Below are 21,254 nucleotides of genomic sequence, written 5' to 3'. Positions count from 1 at the left end.
GTTTCTTGGGTCTAGTGATGTCGCCTAAATATGCGTGTTTGCTTGAGTGTGGCATCACTATGTGTTTTTTCTTATGTTGCAATAGAAAACTAGACTTAAGTATTTGTGCTACATATTCTTCAAGTTTAGTGATTACAGGGTCGTTTTATGAATATAAATCAGCATTGAATTTTTCTTTGAGTTGAATGTGTGATAGTTGTATGCCGATTTGTTAAAAATAGAGAGAACGCTAGCGATCCCCCAAAAAACACCCCTCCCAATGAAATGGTATGGCTACCCTGCGATGTCACAAAATCAAGATGGCGGCCAACACACATGCCAACGGATCCAACAAAGGTTTTGCTACGCAAACCTGTAAAAATGATACACTTTCACGCTAGCATGTTGCAATGGTTGTATCCCCAAACATGACTACCCGGTCAGCACGTGGCATACAATTTTATATTACATTGCATCATTGCTGTTAGGCGCCTGCCATGCAACTCGGGTGCTTTGTATCTAGCCCTGACTTCTATCATCATAGTGGTGGAAGATGAACCAACGAACCCAAACATCCGAGATCTTCCAACTTCATGGTCCATTCTAGCCCGCACTCAGCCTCCAGCACGTCTTCACAGACAGGTCTGCAACAAAGTTTGTAAGTCTTTTTTTTTATATTCAGATCAAGTGTTGTTTTCTGATTTGCCTGCTAGCAGTCAGAGCTCAAAAATTAATTTGCATTCACGTCTTATCAACTAACCGATGATATTTAGCTTATTCATATTTCCGTCAGTTTTAGCTATCCACTTTAAGAACAATATTTAAATTGAATTGTCCTTATATCATAATATCGGTTAACACATAATTAGCTATTCTATGTGCACACTTACTTTCAAACATGTTACAAACATGGCAACCTCAAGCATCATATAATGTATGGCAATTTGTAGATACATATCAATCGACTATTTCTAATATTTAACAATTTCAAAGAACTTATCTATAACATGAATAACAATCAATCTAATAAATGTGCATTCTAATGGCTAAAACAGTATACAATGTAATGATGACGATGATAGTATTCTGTGTCAGGAATGTAAAACAATGTCTAATTTTTGCATAGAGTTGTATATGAATTAGCCTACATAGGTAGATATATGAACTGGGCAGGACAATATCATATTGAATATCTCTGTCTTGGTATGCAGCAGCATTTTACAGGAGTCACATACAATCGATTGAAATAATTTCTGCCGGTCATTGTCATAGGTTGGACAATCCATTATGAAGTGGAATTCGTTCTCAATATCGTTATTATGAAAGGAAAGTTGTATTTACCTGTCTCCGCCGTTATAGCGTTGTGGAACGCATCCGTCAAAAAAGGGACAGAAACTTTCCCTTGGGCGACATGCCTCGTCACAGAAGACCTCGTTAGATGCACAGCCGGAACCTAGTAAGGAATATCAAATTGACGCCGATGATATAACCACATTCATGTGACAAGTAGATTATGTTGTAGGTTCTGTTGGTTTGTAGGTGAGTGCTCGAAAGCAAAACACCCCTTGGCAAACCGTCAGTACTTGAAATACTAAAAGTATAATTTCAGGACATTTTTAGCAAATCAGTTTTTACTGTCGTACTGAAGCATCGCTTCCAAGTTCTTAATAAATGCTTCTTACTGTCAATTGGATAATTTTATGGCTGACTTGCCTGACCAATCAGAGTATTTAACTGATCAACCTGTGATTGGTCCATTTTTGTACTTCAAACGACAGTTGCTCCACTTGAAGATGAAAACAGCCAGGATAACATGTCTGCTTATCTCTCTTTGTGTGAAATGTGTCTATCAAAGTCCCAAGACAGTTTTGTCACATTAATTAATGAAATAAATCAGACTTCTGACCATATTTGACGAGAATCTCGACCCTCAGTGCGACCCGATGGTGGAAGGTGAGCGGGTAGAAGCGAGTGTAGAGTGCAAAAGTTGGGTTGTCCAAGAGGTTGAGAGCGTAGCGGTAGCTGTTGCTGTTCCCTTGGAACACCTGAAACGAAACATATTGCACTGGTGACGAGGATGCCTTGTTGTCAGAATGTTATATGGAATCTAAGAAAAATAAATCGAACAGACTGAATCAATTTGTCGATAGGACAACACTGGGCCCGAACAAACTTTTCTATCACCATTCTATTTCTTAAAAACCACATTGTTTTGTCTGTTTTCAGGATGTGAAGTTGAACTGACCATTTCTCCACCGTCGCCGGTGCTGTTTGTGTACATTGTCCATTCTCCAACCACAGAGAACGCCAGCTTGTAGGACGTGACCCAGAAGTCCTGGTTGTAAGCCCCCTGGGTGATGACACCGGCAACTTCGTACACCTTGTCATGCTTAACCTGGAGTGACATTAGGATAAATTTCACTTCACTTCATTGATGAAAATTGCCATTGTTTTTAGTTTGTTGTTGAAAAGAGTCGTTAAGTCCATTTTTGTTGGCATTTACAAAATAAGTTACAAAAATACTCTTCTTGAATTCCAAGTCCAATGGTATGATGCAAAGCAAGGACATCTATCATTGAATAGATTCATCAGTCACGTGTGATCTAGTCTCGCGAGAAAATTAACAGACATCTTATGCAACGGGGAAAATTATGACGCAACGTTTACCAAACATCTATCAGAAACCTGGGTTTTCGGTTAAATGTTTGGTAAACGTTGCATCATAATTTTTCCCATTGCATAAAATATCTTTTTAGACACAACATTTGGAAACTATAGACGGGATGTTATCCTTATATTTGCGAACATGACCTTATATGGTACGTTTTTCTGAAGCCCTATGCACATTACATAGAAGCGTTTTGCGCAGGCGCAGTACGTTCCGGTGACGTGCTGTCTCGACCTAGTCTCGTGCTCTCATGCTCTCTCTAGGTCACTCACTAGGTCACGGTGGACGTCGAAAATTGGAAGGTACGTGTTTTCTTACCTTTTAAAAGTCACTGATTGATGAATATTCTAGTAACAAGGACAGCTATGTTGAAAGGCAAATTCCTACCAAAACTGAGGTGTCGTTCTAAATGACTCAGGATCTCGCACCGGTTCTACCTAGAATGTAGTTTTAAATTCTTACAAGGCAAAAATAGGTCGTGATAGACCAAGGAAATTGTGGTTGGAGTGTGCCATTAAGGATCTAGGAGTGCCTAACCAACGTGGACCCCTGGATACATACAGCCGCTTGGAAGCGCGGTGTGAAGCCTGCCGCCCACCCGTGCCACGGACCCCCGCAGCGGTATTACCAAATACTGGTTATGTACAACTACAGTACTAACTCTAATTCCCACTGCGCACTGATTAGCCTGGAAACCATACCGTCGGGATCCCCGATATCTCTACGGCGCTGAGAGTGATGCCCGCCCGCCTAGACAGTTTAGGCCGCTCGGAGGTGGGTTTACGGCCTTGGATTAAATTAGCTCGCGTGGCGGCGAAACTCTTTATGGCAGCTAAGAAGACAGGCTGACAGAAACGATTCAATAAAGCAGACTGGGCCCGGTAAAACACACCTAAGCCGACCCCTAGAGACTGGGACCAGGCTACGCACTGATTGGATAAGAGTAATGAATACATCAGAACATACCATATAAGTACAAGAGAGACGGAGCACCACTATCACATCAATGGATTCATCCAACACTTACCGAGGGAGCGTGACGAAGACTGATCTACTAAGAAGGATGGGGAATTGGAAAGGAAAGCCAAATGAAGGGGTAGTCTTGGAGGCCGATCTTTTTTTTTTTGTCTTTCCCTACCACCCACCCTATATGTGCTTACACTCAGAAGTGATGGGACTGGTCAGGCTCTGTTCTCGCGTGACTTTGGCGCGGACCCCATAACTCTTATGGATGATTCAATGGTTGTAATCTCCAACCAGATCTCCACGGGGCCAAAATGGTGCCCAACTGGACCTTCTCTGGCTGACTGGAGCTTCTCTGGCTAGCTAATACGATACTGGCACCGTTGATATCTGCTTGGAGATTACAATGATTGCGCAGTAGAGATAGGTGACTACTCTAGGTATGATTACCGAACAATAAGTACATAATGTACCTGTAGCCACTGGTCGGTGTCCTGGTCCAGAGCCGGGGACCAACATGCTCCGTGCTGCTGTCCCTTCCCGTTGTTCAGACGTGCCTGCCACGGGTAGAAGTCGTCCCCTCGCGAGGAAGCGGCCATGTGGAGGTCGGGAATCTTTGGAACAGCGGCGGGATCGTCGGGATCCAGTCCGACTCCCATTGTGACGTACTCGTCTTGCGTCGTCCAGGTGTTTTCGTCTGAAGCGATCAGCAGAACGTTATTAGGGGATGGGGTAGGTAATCGGATAACTATAAAACGTACTGATGGCGATTCTCATGAATATTTGAGAGTCCTGGCCAAAGACAGCAGCTGCCTATAAAATACAGGCTTACAATTGCGCTATGTTGCATGCAGTGATGGGGGTTAGCACTCTTTAGCTATATAAAATGTAACCTTGAAATTCTGTAGGATCTGTACCAACAAAACATAATACATTAGTTTCTTGTATCCACTAAGTGGATGCTTCTGTCGTGGTCTTGAATCTTGAACGAGGACATCTGTCGTGGTATTGTAAATGTAACATAATGAAAATTTAGTTTTATGGAAACGTTGGTGCAAAGTTTTGGTTTACAGCTGGATTAGCGCCGTTCCGGCCTTCCCACAAAATTGTAAGAGAAACTTCGGTTTAAGACCCTATGGAACAGCTGGAGACTAACCGTCTGTGACGTACACTTCCATCACCATGGCAACCCAGCCCTCGTAGTCGGTCGGATGAAGACGGATGTAGCGTGACGTCACAGGAGTTGGGAGAGGACGACTCACTTTGTTGTACCGGTCTCGGTTTCCTTGGAAAACCTGTGCAAGAAACATAATCAGGCTCAGATCTAGAAGTGCACAGAAAAAAGTCAGACACCTTTAAGTGAGCATAACTCGTCAGTAATGGCCTAACAGGTAAAAAATGTACTCCCGTAGCCTTTTATTATGCCCTATGGGCAGTGGCTTGCTATAAGCCTATTCTCGGTTCCGACTACGCATGTGCAGTGTCAAAGGTGAAGGCCCCTGGCTTGTATACAGTGCTCGTCTCGACATTGTCTAGATTTGCATAACAACGCCCAGACGGGTTTTGTTTACGTCTCGGGGGTCTGTACCTTTGACACAGCACATGCGTAGTAGGAACCGTAAATGGGCTTATCCACTGTGTCACACTTCTGAGTACGCATGCGCGACGACAGGAGTTGTTGGTGATAAGCCAAAGGCGAATGCCCCTGAGACATCAACAACTCACGTCCGGATAGTGTTATGCAAATTAGAGACAGGAGCCTTCACCTTTGACATAACACCAGCAATTCCTGTCGCCGCGCATGCATACAAAGAAGTATGAGAGCGCTTATTTCTTCAGAGATTGCTGTACCTCAGACCAGGCCGTCTTAACCTGTTAAGCCATAACACTTTTGGGTTGACTACGTTAGCAGTTATGTGCACGTAAGTTTTGATATATCTATCTGTTTTCAACAACATTTGGCCAGGTGATGTACATAACAAATATTAAAAAGATTGCAAGAACCTGACCCTCGACCCTAACCAACTTCTCCCTAGCAACCACCTGTCCTCAGCAACCACTTTAGCTCCCTTAAGTGGTAGCTTAGGACAGGTGTGACTGTATCTGTACCTGTACGTTGTTGCTGCTGCCTTCGTACGGTGACCACGAAGCGCCGTCCATGCTAAAGGCCAGAGTGAATGACGTCACCCAACTGCCCAGGTCCCAGTTCGAACCGCCTCCACTGATGACCACGCCGGTGACGTCAGTCGATTTGCCAAAGTAAACCTGCAGTCAAAAATGCATAGTAAAGAGATGCTCCATAATCGTGTCATTGAGCTTGCACTCGCAACAACGTAATAGAACATATTCTTGATGATATTGATTCAATTAAGGATTAGAGTTAAGTATTTGTGCTACATATACTTCAGGTTTGCTATGTTAGTTTAGCGATTATTTGGTCTTTTTTTAAATATGAATTAATATTGAATTTTCCATTTTATTTCAGTTGAATGTGTGATAGTAGTGTGCCGATTTGTTAAAAATAGAGAGAACGCTAGCAACCCCAAAAAAACACCTTTCCCAAAAATAGTATGGCGACCCTGTGACGTCACAATTTAAGATGGCGACCACCACACATGCCATTGGATCCAACAAAGGTTTTGCTACGCAAACCTGTAAAAAAATGAAAATCAGGTACCTGAAGCCATTGGTCTACCACAAAACTCGGTACCCAGCAGTATCCTGGTGTAGTTGGAGGCGTGTGCCGAGCCTGGGATGGGGCGAACTCCGACTTGTACTCGGAACTGGCAGTGACGTAAACGTCGGGAATGTACCGACTCGCCAAACCAAGAGGGAATCCAGGAGGTGGAACATCTGTGAGGAAAATATCTGTGAGCCTCAGGGTGCACTATTTGAACTAAAAAAGCTTTCCCAGTACAGTTGATACAGATGGGCCTAATCATGTGGAAAGCTTCACTGTCTTATACGTTAATGAACACTTAGATGATGCGTGCATGGTGAAAGCTAATCTGACTACCTCCACAGTCGTCCTCATCCTCCCCTCCACTGCAGTCCGTCTGGTTGTCACACAGCTGAGACTCCAACAGACAGGAACCGTCCACGCAGTGGAACTGCTTCGCACTGCAACCTGTACAGGTTAAATTTTGTCAAAATGTTTGTCTTGCATACAAGCTTAGCCTAATTCATCTAAAACTAGAGTTAATTATTTGTGCTACATATACTTCAGGTTTGCTAAGTTAGTTTAGAGATTACAGGATCTTTTTATAAATACGAATTGGTATTGAATTTGTTTTAGTTGAATGTGTGATAGTTGTGTGCCTATTTGTTAAAAATAGAGAGAACGCCAGCAACTCCAAAAACACCCCTCTCGATAAAATGGTATGGCGACCCTGTGACGTCACAATTCGAGATGGCGGCCACCACACATGCCAACGAATCCAACAAAGGTTTTGCTACGTAGACCTGTAACAGCCATTTAGTTACAGCATTTGTCTTCCCCATAAGGGTTTTGTATGGCAAAGACACGCTAACTGCCTCCCACCTCCGGCTGTACAGTTGATCTCGTCCTCCCCGTTCGAACAGTCCACCAGCCCGTCACAGGCGCGGTATTTCGGCAGACATCCACCGTCACACTCCATCTGGAGATCGTTGCAAGGAGCTGTAAGTAACCAGGAGTAGGTGTAAGTATAAACGATTCAATAGAATGTCCATTAGCGACGACAGCAATATGTGCCTGTGTGTGTGTGTGTGTGTGTGTGTGTGTGTGTGTGTATATATCTGTGTCTGTGTGTGTGTGTGTGTGTGAGAGAGAGAGAGAGAGAGAGAGAGAGAGAGAGAGAGGCTGTGTGTGACGTGTTAGAGAGACTGTGTGTGAGAGAGTCTATGTGTGTGTGGGAGAGAGAGAGAGAGAGCGCCTGTGTGGATGTGTGTGACTGGTTCATATAGGAACCTACCTTTGCAGTTCTCTTCGTCAGCCCCAGAAGAGCAGTCCTTGTCTCCGTCACACACCGAGGCGTTATTGATGCATTCGCCGCTGTCACACTGCCACAGTCCCTGATCTGCACAGGACTCTGAAGAACACAGACATCGGAAACAAACGTCATCTTTGTGTACAAACATACAAAATTGCGATTGAAGAGTGTTCTGGGTGAATATCCCATTTCCAATGTAATACCTCTCATCGATATCGAGAAATGGTAAGCGGAACGCATTAACATGTACATTATGAGCAGAAAATTTGGCAAGATTTTTCAAGCTTTTTCAAAATTCTTTAACGTTGGGCCTCCTGACGTACGTGGACCTTATGCCGCACTGTCTCGGGTCATGTAGGCCATGACAATTTCATTGTATATTGTTTTGCATTATGTATTGTTTAGTCTTAGAGCCCTGTCACACTTGTGCGTATATTCAAGTGCGCATGAGTTCCGCAGTAACATATTTTTGGTTAATGTAAATTTTGCGGGGAGGAAGCTGTACATGTTTTCTACGTTGAACGATCGTCGTGCAGTCTGGTTATCAAACCAAAGAACTGCCTTCTTCGGCTGCAAACTGAACCTAAGCCAAAACATATTAATACGCAACACATGCGGGCTTGTATATGCGCATAAGTGTGCCAGAGGCTTTACACTTAGTAGTCCTAGCGATCTGTAAGAAACTCACGGCATATCAGCTCCTCCGATGCGTTCTCACAGTCGGGGACACCATTGCACACTGCAGATGGTGGCACACATCTGCCGCTGTGTTCACACTGGAACTCGACATTGGTGCACACTGTACAACATAATGATAATAACTTTATTGCACAACAATTGTACAAGGTACAGAGTATGGCATCCAATGGTAAAAAGATAACATTCTATCAGGCTAATCAATCTATCTTATACAATATGGTGTAGTAGTATGGGATGACAATGGGATTTTACAATCATTGGAGGAGTTTTTAGCTTCTAGACATTCTTTGATATATTTTCCAATGTATACCATGCATGGGTTGTCACATGCCATTATGTACTTAAATTTGCTATTCAAGTCCATTTAGATAAATCCTGGTAAATCCGAAGATATCATTGAGCACAATGAATTGCGTATATCAAAATATTTGGGACATATAAGGTTTTTTTTCGCCCCATAGGCTTACAGTGTTATAAGGCGTGTTTGACAAGGGCGCGTTCGTAATGAAGCTATAGGAAATGCACCAAGGTCATTCATACTATGTTGAGCACATTTACCCTAGATCATGTAAAAAACTGCCAACAATTGTATGACGAACAATCTCTGTTTATAGCAATTACAAACTGCACTTAGCTACACCCAAAAAAGGCACTTTCCAGCTGTAAGCGCACGACCGCATCACTGAAATGCAGGGCTATTCACGTCTGACCTTGCGCGCGGCTGCCGAACTTTACCTGCTGATTTCTTCAGTAACATTACTAACAAGCTTTCATTAGTTTGACACTTCAGATCAGTTGGGCTGGATAAAAGGGAATTTCCCACCGATATAAACTGAAGTTCATGCAGCCGTCAATTTGGGGGGGTAATGACTATTTTAGAGTCTATATGCGGAGTAACACAGGAATGAGACCATAACGTCCGTTTGATATGCGTAAACGTATCACAATGGAAAGAATTGACTAACTCTTTGAAACCACCTATGTTCAAAACACGCCATGGCGTTAAGGTAATATGTTTGCCCTAATATAAATTAGGCACTCATTTGCATATTTGGTATATGTTACTGTTCAACCTGCAATAAACTACATATACATATATATTGTCCTATTATGGAAAAGACTGGAATCATAGAAATAAAATTAAGACCATAGCATCTCCTGGACCAAACATAAATGGAAAATACTGGTATGAAGGAATTTCCTCATAGCTCGTGCAAAGGTAGTTTTATTTTGTATGATTTGCATGCCATATCTGTCTAAGCTATCAACTTTAACTATCAACGTATAATCGAAAACAATGAAATCAAAGAATTTCAGCATTAATTTTGCTAATTAATTCCTGACTTGTATTTTATTGCTCATATCTCTCTTCAAGTTAGCTACCTGCATAAAAAACATCACGATTTATCGTTCCTTTGTTCATTTTTTTTTTGGATTGTATACCCGGTAAACCGCCTCACTGCGTAACACACCGGGTTTACACTGAACAGTACGTATATACAGGCTGCATATCCGGACAGATATACTTGATCCACTCACACCGGGAAGGACTCCTACTATTTTCCATAAGCGTGGTGAGTTCATTTATTGCCAGAGATCAAAGTCAGTTTTTTTATCCAAAGCAAGTAGCATATGAAGTTGCTAAGACCATAAGTTGACAAAAAAGTATCCAGAACTTTTAAGATCAACCCCAGTTTGCCTCAGTTGAATAGTGTTCAATAGCTGTCGGCGATATGATATATTATACTTGGCTGTAATTTATTCGGAGGGTACTGGGGGGGGGCAGGATATTGTTTCTGTATAATACAGATACTGCCTAGCCGAAATTCAATTATAATACAATCATTATTCTCATTCAGAATGATCTGCAAAACCAGAACACTTTTGGTGAACTTACTGCAGTCGATCTCATCGGACACGTCGTCACAGTCACCGACGCCATCGCAGAGCTTGTTGTCAGGGATGCAGGAACCGGGTTCACAGAAATGATGGGACAGGGGACAATCCTCGGCTGCGCAAAAAAATTCATCTGAACCGTCTTCACAATCAGGAAACCTGTCACATTGATCCGTTGATCTCAGACATACTCCACTTCTTTCACACTTGATATCGTCGGGCCAGTAACACTGTGTTTTTTTGCAATTTTCCTCATCTGAGCCGTCGTCACAATCATACCATCCGTCACATTGCCATTCTCGATCGATGCATACTAAATCACTTTCACACTTGAAATAGTCCGAGTCACACTCTTTGTTTGTGCAATTTTCTTCATCCCAACCGTCTCCACAATCATCAACACCGTCACAAGTCGCGTCTGGTTCGATACATACTCCGTTACTTTCACACTTGATGTGGCGCGAGAAGTGGCACTCTTTGTCTTTGCAATTTTCCTCATCTGAACCGTCGTCACAATCGACATCACTGTTACATTGCATCCTTGGGGGGATACATACTCCATTACTTTTACACTTGATGTGGTGCGAGATGTGGCACTCTTTGTCTTGGCAATTTTCCTCATCTGAACCGTCGTCACAATCGATATCACTGTTACATTGCTTCCTTGGAGGGACACATACTCCATTACTTTTACACTTGAAATAGTCTGGGTTGTAACAGTCTTTGCTTGTGCAATTTACCTCATCTGAGCCGTCGTCACAATCATCGTCACCGTCACATCCCCACTCTGGTTTGAGACATACTCCACTTCCTTCACACTTAATATCGCCTGGGTTGTAACACTCTTTGCTTGTGCAATTATCCTCATCTGAAACGTCTTCACAATCATCCCCTCCGTTACATTGTCTTTCTGGTTGGATACATACCCCACTTCTTTTACACTTGAAATATTCGGGGTGGTGACACTCTTTGCTTGTGCAATTTTTCTCATCTGAGCCGTCAAAACAATCATCATTACCGTCGCATTGCTTCTCTGGTTCGATGCATTCTCCAATACTTTCACACTTGAAGTCCAGGTTGAAACACTCTTCGCAATTTTCCTCATCTGAGCCGTCGTCACAATCATAATAATCGTCACATTGCCACTCTGGTTTGATACAAACTCCATTACTTTCACACTTGAAACGTTCGGGGTTGTAACACTCTTTGCTTGTGCAATTTTCTTCATCTGAAACGTCTTCACAATCATCCCCTCCGTTACATTGTCTTTCTGGTTGGATACATATCCCACTTCTTTTACACTTGAAATATTCGGGGTGGTGACACTCTTTGCTTGTGCAATTTTTCTCATCTGAGCCGTCAAAACAATCATCATAACCGTCGCATTGCCACTCTGGTTCGATACATACTCCGAGACTTTCACACTTGAAGTCCAGGTTGAAACACTCTTTGCAATTTTCCTCATCTGTACCGTCATCGCAATCATAATCGTCGTCACATTGGTACTCCAGACGGACACATGCTCCACTAGTTTCACACCTAAAATCGTCCGGGTTGGAACACTCTTTGCTCCAGCAATTTTCCTCATCTGAGCCGTCTGAGCAATCATCATAACTGTCACATTGGTCCTCCAGAGGGACACATAATTCATTTCTTTGTTCACACCTGATATCGTCCGGGTTGAAACATCCGGGTTCGCAATTTTCCTCATCTGAGCCGTCGTCACAATCATTTATATAGTCACATTGCCACTCTGGTTCGATACATACTCCATTACTTTCACACTTGATATATTCGGGATTGTAACACTCCTTGCTTGTGCAATTTACCTCATCTGAACCGTCTTCACAATCATCATCACCGTCACATTGCCACTCTGGACGGACACATACTTCATTACCTTCACACATGATATCGTCCGGGTTGATACACTCTTCGCAATTTTCCTCATCTGTACCGTCATCACAATCATAATCGTCGTCGCATTGGTACTCCAGAGGGACACATGCTCCACTAGTTTCACACTTGATATCGTCCGGGTTGGAACACTCTTCGCAATTTGCCTCATCTGAGCCGTCTTCACAATCATAATCGTCGTCACATTGGTATTCCAGAGGGACACATGCTCCACTAGTTTCACACCTTATATCGTTCGGGTCGGAACACTCTTCGCAATTTGTCTCATCTGAGCCGTCGTCACAATCATTTTCGTCGTCACATTGCCACTCTGGTTCGATACAATCTCCATTGCTTTCACACTTGAAATATTCGGGATTGTAACACTCTTTGCTTGTGCAATTTTTCTCATCTGAGCCGTCGTCACAATCATTATAATCGTCACATCGCCACTCTGGTTCGATACAAACTCCAGTACTTTCACACTTGAAATATTCTGGATTGTAACACTCCTTCCTTGTGCAATTTACCTCATCTGAACCGTCTTCACAATCATCATCACCGTCACATTGCCACTCTGGACGGACACATACTCCATTACCTTCACACATGATATCGTCCGGGTTGATACACTCTGTATCGCCAATACGAGGGGAGGCATGACCGATGGAAATCAGGCATGCAAATACGAGCAAGCCAGCCGCCATGATCAGCTTTTCGGGGGGAATTGTTGATAGAATCCTCGGTGTACTGGGCCTACCCTGGCACTGAGGCGTGCGGTGACAAAAATAATCAAATAGTGCTGGGTTGTAGGTGGTACGGCTCTGTACATACTTTGTTTAACGAGCTTAGTCTCCCTACGGACAGATGCGCACAAACACCGAAGAATGCGTGACAACGCAAAGGAATGTCATCAATTATTTGCTAGCAGTCTCTTGCTGTCGTATCTTCGACCAAAGAATTCAGTTGTTGCAACTTATTAGAGTATTGTACTAAAGATTTTGATGTATTTGAAGGTGATACCAAGAGTTGAAATTAATCGGTACATATCTGACATAAAACAAGAAGAACAACTGTTTTTTCTTTATCAATCTTAACTTTTACTCGTCCTCTCTATGTTCCTAACTTTACTAAATATGAAAAGTAACATTTTCGGATGAATTGTCACAAATGATCTAGGGTGGCCAAAGTAGCAAGTTAAGCACTTTTTGGATGGCCAAATTAAAGATCCACAAGTATGGAATTCTGACAGAGGAGCTAGAGAAGCAACCATAGCTATTTCATGACGTCTGCACCAGGTGCATCGTTACCACGAGACACACATAAAGCTGCAAATAAAAATACCATAAGTAGCAATCACCCAGCCTGGTCTAGAGCGGACAGTTAATGCTCTCCAAAATATTTTAATCAAAAACTGGTAGTACTAAAATGCCACCGAGGAGACTGCTACGGAGGCTTACATTCTTCATCTATCTTTTGATATGAGCATTCCGCAGTGCACGCTAAGGTGATTTTTGTACAAAAACAAGGGTTACGCAGTACTACTGTAACAGTACAACATGTAGAACAGTTGTACGACAGGGGCCAACCGTCCACCAGAATGGGCCATCCGTCGCTCACCAGAACATCACTCGTACTGCTGTGGGGTCTATGCCAATGCATGTCAGGTGCATTTGGGCTAGCAGGTAAGCAATTTACTATCCATGTCAATTTGTCCCAGTCGTTGAGTGCGCCACATATCTGGGTTTCAAACTTCACCACAGCCTTGGTTGGGACAACCAAACCACCCACATAGGAAAGAAAGGCTTTCTACTTTCTCTGCATGCCTAAGAAGGGCGGGGTGTCACCGGAGGACCTGGAAGCTGTTTATTCTACTCTGATACGAGCTGTGTTAGTCGTGTACCTAGGCTGCAACACATAACAGAACAACACTCGTGAAGCAGTACAGATCTAGAGAAGGGCAACGAAAATCATCTACAGCAACAGCATCCATACAACCCCTCTCCCCACCCTTCAGGACAGACGGCAGACGGACACCTGAAATGTCAACCACCCTCTGCACTCCATGGAACTAAAACCACATCTCCACACCAAAATTCACCCCTTAAAGACAGAGAACATCCTTTCTATTTTTGACAATAAGCTAGCGTCAGTAATCAGGACCTGAGAATACTTTGTTTGTCACTGCCATTTAACGGACACACCGACGAACACTAGTAACTTTTAATATAACTAGTTAACTATAACCGTCTATGTCGGCCGTTTTTAATGTGTATTGAGATGATATCTGCCACCTATTGTGCAATTCTGCCGCTTGGCTTGGCTGCTAAGCAATTTGAATAAAACAGTTATGAGTTGTACAAAACTGAGGTCATAGAACATAGAAGGATACATGTCTTGCGCATGCATTATTTTTCAAAATAGCACATGAGAGAATACCAGAAAATTTGCAACTAACGCTGCTTCACCTAAATCTGCAATGAAGCAAATATATGGGATATTTAAAAAATGGGGTATTTAGGTATATATCGTAGATACAACACAGCATTAGTTATACCAGTAGAAATGAAAATTTGACAGATTAATGTATTCAGAACATAGTCTGAAAAACGTCGATAACCCTGCATTAGGAAACGAAGACGTCGAAAATATTCGAACCCAGTATGGAGTTGACTGACCTTGTCACTGGGGGGGGGGGGGGGATTTGATCTACGGTGTACGTTCGCTGGAACAGATCGTTTTTTTTGTTGTGACGTAGCCGTGTGGAACTTAACGGCCGTCTTGCCGTGATCTTTCCTTGATTAGTCAAGCTTATATTTTTAGCACTCTCTGGAACTCAAGGAAGGAACAACAGCTGCTCTATAAAGGTAATTAGCGGCAAGATAATTTTGGGGAATATTTGCCTCGCGGAAAAAAATGCCGCCGGTCTCAACACCACGGGTGGCTCTTTAAAAGTCAAATATTTAACATTGCAGTATTTTGTATCAACAGGACTAGAGAAAAAATATAACATGTAAAGAATCAGGGACAAAGCAGGTGATCAGTAATATCGCCATGTATCAGAAAGAAATGGTGGCTCATTCTATGGCCAAGTTGGTGTTGACCCATATCAGACCAATACATTTTTGCGACGAAACTGGCATTTCTGTTGCTTATAAATATATTTCTGGTAGATTAGTTTTGTTATTAGTGTACATATACTGTTTCAAAAATCTGCTTTAAACGAGGAGAACCCGCATTTTGCTTTTAAAATCTACAATACTCTCCTCAATCCAACAATTCTAGTGCCCTTATATTTCACTTTACGTCCGTGCCCCTGCGTGTCAGGTGCATTTGAGCTAGCAGGTAAGCAATTTACTATCCATGTCAATTTGTCCCGGTCGTTGAGTGCGCCACATATCTGGGTTTCAAACGTCACCGCACTACTACTAGTCTTGGTCGGGACAACCAAACCACCCGCATTGCAAAGAATGGCTCTCTACTTTCTTTGCATGCTTTAAGAAGGGCGGGGTGTCACCGGAGGATCTGGAAATTGTTTATTCTACTCTGATATGGCCTTTGTGAATTAGGCAAATGCCGTGTACCTAGGCTGCAACACAAAACAGAACAACACTCGTGAATCAGTACAGAGAAGGGCAACACAAATCATCTACAGCAGCAGTATCCAGATAACCCCTCTCCCCAAACCTCAGGACAGACGGAAGACGAAAACTTGGAATGTCAACCACCCTCTACACTCCATGGAAATTAAAACTACATCTCCACACCAAAATTCAGCACTCAAAGACAGAGAACATCCTTTCAGACAATAAGCTAAGCTCAGTAATCATGACCTAAGAATACCGTGTTTGTCACTGCCATTTAACGGACACACCGACGAACATTATTAACTTTCGAAATAACTATAACCGTCTATGTCGTTTTTAATGTGTATTGAGATCCTGAATCTGTCACCTATTGTGCAATTCTGCCGCTTGGCTTGGCTGCTAAGCAATTTGAATAAAACATTTATGAGTTGTACAAAACTGAGGTCATAGAACATAGAAGGATACATGTCTTGCGCATGCATTATTTTCCATAATAGCACATGAGAGAATACCAGAAAATTTGCAATTAACGCTGCTTCACCTAAATCTGCAATGAAGCAAATATATGGGATATTTAAAAAAAGGGGTATTTAGGTATATATCCTAGATACAACACAGCATTAGTTATACCAGTAGAAATGAAAATTTGACAGATTAATGTATTCAGAACATAGTCTGAAAAACGTCGATAACCCTGCATTAGGAAACGAAGACGTCGAAAATATTCGACCCCAGTATGGAGTTGACTGACCTCGTCACTGGGGGGGGGAGGGATTTGATCTACGGTGTACGTTCGCTGGAACAGATCGTTTATTTTTGTGTGACGTAGCCGTGTGGAACTTAACGGCCGTCTTGCCGTGATCTTTCCTTGATTAGTCAAGCTTATATCTTTAGCACTCTCTGGAACTCAAGGAAGGAACAACAGCTGCTCTATAAAGGTAATTAGCGGCAAGATAATTTTGGGGAATATTTGCCTCGCGGAAAAAAATGCCGCCGGTCTCAACACCACGGGTGGCTCTTTAAAATTCAAATATTTAACATTGCAGTATTTTGTATCAACAGGACTAGAGAAAAAATATAACATGTAAAGAATCAGTGACAAAGCAGGTGATCAGTAATATCGCCATGTATCAGAAAGAAATGGTGGCTAATTCTATGGCCAAGTTGGTGTTGACCCATATCAGACCAATACATTTTTGCGACGAAACTGGCATTTCTGTTGCTTAGAAATATATTTCTGGTAGATTAGTTTTGTTATTAGTGTACATATACTGTTTCAAAAATCTGCTTTAAACGAGGAGAACCCGCATTTTGCTTTTAAAATCTACAATACTCTCCTCAATCCAACAATTCTAGTGCCCTTATATTTCACTTAACGTCCGTGCCCCTGCGTGTCAGGTGCATTTGAGCTAGCAGGTAAGCAATTTACTATCCATATCAATTTGTTCCGGTCGTTGAGTGCGCCACATATCTGGGTTTCAAACGTCACCGCACTACTACTAGTCTTGGTTGGGACAACCAAACCACCCGCATTGCAAAGAAGGGCTCTCTACTTTCTTTGCATGCTTTAAGAAGGGCGGGGTGTCACCGGTGGATCTGGAAATTGTTTATTCTACTCTGATATGGCCTTTGTGAATTAGGCAAATGCCGTGTACCTAGGCTGCAACACAAAACAGAACAACACTCGTGAATCAGTACAGAGAAGGGCAACAAAAATCATCTACAGCAACAGTATCCAGATAACCCCTCTCCCCAAACCTTAGGACAGACGGAAGACGAAAACTTGGAATGTCAACCACCCTCTACACTCCATGGAAATTAAAACCACATCTCCACACCAAAATTCAGCACTCAAAGACAGAGAACATCCTTTCAGACAATGAGCTAGGCTCAGTAATCATGACCTAAGAATACCGTGTTTGTCACTGCCATTTAACGGACACACCGACGAACATTATTAACTTTCGAAATAACTATAACCGTCTATGTCGTTTTTAATGCGTATTGAGATCGTGAATCTGTCACCTATTGTGCAATTCAGCCCCTTGGCTTGGCTGCTAAGCAATTTGAATAAAACAGGTATGAGTTGTACAAAACTGAGGTCATAGAACATAGAAGGATACATGTCTTGCGCATGCATTATTTTCCATAATAGCACATGAGAGAATACCAGAAAATTGGCAACTAACGCTGCTTCACCTAAATCTGCAATGAAGCAAATATATGGGATATTTAAAAAATGGGGTATTTAGGTATATATCCTAGATACAACACAGCATTATTTATACCAGTAGAAATGAAAATTTGACAGATTAATGTATTCAGAACATAGTCTGAAAAACGTCGATAACCCTGCATTAGGAAACGAAGACGTCGAAAATATTCGACCCCAGTATGGAGTTGACTGACCTCGTCACTGGGGGGGGGGGGATTTGATCTACGGTGTACGTTCGCTGGAACAGATCGTTTTTTTTGTTGTGACGTAGCCGTGTGGAACTTAACGGCCGTCTTGCCGCGATCTTTCCTTGATTAGTCAAGCTTATATCTTTAGCACTCTCTGGAAGTCAAGTAAGGAACAACAGCTGCTCTATAAAGGTAATTAGCGGCAAGATAATTTTGGGGAATATTTGCCTCGCGGAAAAAAATGCCGCCGGTCTCAACACCACGGGTGGCTCTTTAAAATTCAAATATTTAACATTGCAGTATTTTGTATCAACAGGACTAGAGAAAAAATATAACATGTAAAGAATCAGTGACAAAGCAGGTGATCAGTAATATCGCCATGTATCAGAAAGAAATGGTGGCTAATTCTATGGCCAAGTTGGTGTTGACCCATATCAGACCAATACATTTTTGCGACGAAACTGGCATTTCTGTTGCTTTTAAATATATTTCTGGTAGATTAGTTTTGTTATTAGTGTACATATACTGTTTCAATAATCTGCTCTAAACGAGGAGAACCCGCATTTTGCTTTTAAAATCTACAATACTCTCCTTAATTCAACAATTCTAGTGCCCTTATATTTCACTTTACGTCCGTGCCCCTGCGTGTCAGGTGCATTTGAGCTAGCAGGTAAGCAATTTACTATCCATGTCAATTTGTCCCGGTCGTTGAGTGCGCCACATATCCGGGTTTCAAACGTCACCGCACTACAACTAGTCTTGGTCGGGACAACCAAACCACCCGCATTGCAAAGAAGGGCTCTCTACTTTCTTTGCATGCTTTAAGAAGGGCGGGGTGTCACCGGAGGATCTGGAAATAGTTTATTCTACTCTGATATGGCCTTTGTGAATTAGGCAAATGCCGTGTACCTAGGCTGCAACACAAAACAGAACAACACTCGTGAATCAGTACAGAGAAGGGCAACAAAAATCATCTACAGCAACAGTATCCAGATAACCCCTCTCCCCAAACCTCAGGACAGACGGAAGACGAAAACTTGGAATGTCAACCACCCTCTCCACTCCATGGAAATTAAAACCACATCTCCACACCAAAATTCAGCACTCAAAGACAGAGAACATCCTTTCAGACAATAAGCTAGGCTCAGTAATCATGACCTAAGAATACCGTGTTTGTCACTGCCATTTAACGGACACACCGACGAACATTATTAACTTTCGAAATAACTATAACCATCTATGTCGTTTTTAATGTGTATTGAGATCATGAATCTGTCACCTATTGTGCAATTCTGCCGCTTGGCTTGGCTGCTAAGCAATTTGAATAAAACATTTATGAGTTGTACAAAACTGAGGTCATAGAACATAGAAGGATACATGTCTTGCGCATGCATTATTTTTCAAAATAGCACATGAGAGCATACTAGAAAATTTGCAACTAACGCTGCTTCACCTAAATCTGCAATGAAGCAAATATACGTGGTTTTAAGAAATGGGGTATTTAGGTAAATACTTTAGATATAACGCAACATTAGTAATGCCACTAGAACTGCATTTTTGACGGACAAACGTATTCAGAACACTGTCTGAAAAACGTCGATAACCTTGCATTAGAAAATGACGACGTCGAAAGCATTCCACCCCAGAATGGAGCTGACTGACCTCTTCAGGGTATTAGCGGCAAGACAATTTTAAGGGGTATTCTCCTCGCTGAAAAATGCCGCGGGTCGCAACACCACAGCTAGTTCTTTAGAATTTCAATATTCTGTGTCAACAGGACTAGCGAAAAAATATGATATGTATAGCATCAGTGACAAAGGTGATAAGTAATATCGTCATGTATATATGAAAGAAATGATGGTTAATCTTATGACAAATACATTTTTGCGACGGATCTGGCGTTTTTTTTCTCATATACTACCACTACACTACATAGTTTTTCTTATTTTTTTTCCCAATTGTTTTAGCTCTTCAAGAATGATATTCTAGAAGTAACCAATTCAATTCCTGTAAGTGATATTAGAATACAAATCTCAATCTAAGAAAAAATGCAACAAGACAAATTTGCTTGGCCCATCGACAAGAACGATTTCTTGGACACAGAATAATTTTCTTCCTGTAAGTTTAATCCTCTGTTTGAAAGAAAAACAAGAAAAAATGCCTTTTCAATATTTGGTAGTGTAGATATATTTCCGGTGGATCTTTTTGTAATTAGGTTACATGTACTATTTCAATAATCTGAAGAAAAAATGAGGAGAACCAGCATTTTGCTCTAAAAATCTACACTATACTCCCCATATATTCCAACAGTTTTAGTGAATTATTATTTCACTTTACCATGATATCGATTCCAAAAGCATACTGATCTCATTAGAATGTTAATGATTAAGGAATATTAAAATATATATGAAAAATAAAGAATTCATTATTAAATTTTGCATCATAGTCTGCCACCAACACATTCACATACTTATACGCTCGTCAATTTTCATCACAAAGATATTTTCTGTTGGCTTTTTTTGTTATTTCTGTTGATATATTGTTCGATTAATCCATTAGGGATATTCTGACATGTTTTGAGTGTAAATTAGTTGTACTCATTTGTCTCATTATCATAATTTAGGCAATGCTGATTTGATTATATAGATAAAATCAATTTTCGTCCATTTCCTAAAATGAAATAAAAGTTTTCAATCATACTGAGAATCAAGCAAAGCAGCTGCATAATGAACAAATATATGATCTAAATTGCAAAAAAGTATTTCGGAAAACGGATACTAATCTTGGGTTGGTTGTAGAAGGCCAAAGTAAAAATAAAAAAGGTGAAATAGCAAAAAAAAGAATCCATGATTTCGTATGTCATTCTCTGTGTGTTAAGACATTTGTGCAACCTTCCTGACCAAGTAGATTTCATAAGGCAATTTTTTGCCAAACATTTTTTATTCACACGACCGCATCAGTTTTAGGGATCCTAGAGGATGTCATCCATATAATCAAATCAGCATGGCCTTATGCGAAATGAGTTTAAAAACACATTTGCACTGCAATGCTACAGTTATTCGTAAAAAAATGACACTACAAAACTATTTTCATCTTTTTTTTCACTCCCCATACCAGAGGTATGGGTAGAGTGAAATATATTGTTTTTGTTCTTCTTCTTCTTCTTCTTCTCCTGCCAAATCTTCAAATCGA

At 41.5% G+C, this 21,254-nt stretch overlaps 2 protein-coding genes across 2 annotated transcripts; both read right to left on the bottom strand.

Annotated features, from left to right (window-relative positions):
• Nucleotides 1–2,167: 2,167 nt before the first annotated feature.
• Nucleotides 2,168–4,302, bottom strand: LOC136429111 (retinoschisin-like). Its single transcript, XM_066418991.1, has 2 exons — nt 4,084–4,302; nt 2,168–2,374 (listed from the first exon to the last, which is right to left on the bottom strand). Exons 1-2 carry the CDS (start codon nt 4,267–4,269, stop codon nt 2,168–2,170), a joined length of 393 nt encoding a protein of 130 aa, XP_066275088.1. The 5' UTR covers nt 4,270–4,302.
• A 2,286-nt stretch (nt 4,303–6,588) lies between these two features.
• Nucleotides 6,589–12,915, bottom strand: LOC136429110 (low-density lipoprotein receptor-related protein 1B-like). Its single transcript, XM_066418989.1, has 6 exons — nt 10,499–12,915; nt 10,178–10,291; nt 8,270–8,380; nt 7,564–7,680; nt 7,152–7,268; nt 6,589–6,737 (listed from the first exon to the last, which is right to left on the bottom strand). Exons 1-6 carry the CDS (start codon nt 12,777–12,779, stop codon nt 6,589–6,591), a joined length of 2,889 nt encoding a protein of 962 aa, XP_066275086.1. The 5' UTR covers nt 12,780–12,915.
• Between the last annotated feature and the right edge of the window lie 8,339 nt (nt 12,916–21,254).

Source organism: Branchiostoma lanceolatum, chromosome 3, assembly GCF_035083965.1.
Source record: "Branchiostoma lanceolatum isolate klBraLanc5 chromosome 3, klBraLanc5.hap2, whole genome shotgun sequence".
Taxonomy (NCBI): domain Eukaryota; kingdom Metazoa; phylum Chordata; class Leptocardii; order Amphioxiformes; family Branchiostomatidae; genus Branchiostoma; species Branchiostoma lanceolatum.
This window is presented reverse-complemented; position numbering and strand designations above follow the sequence as displayed.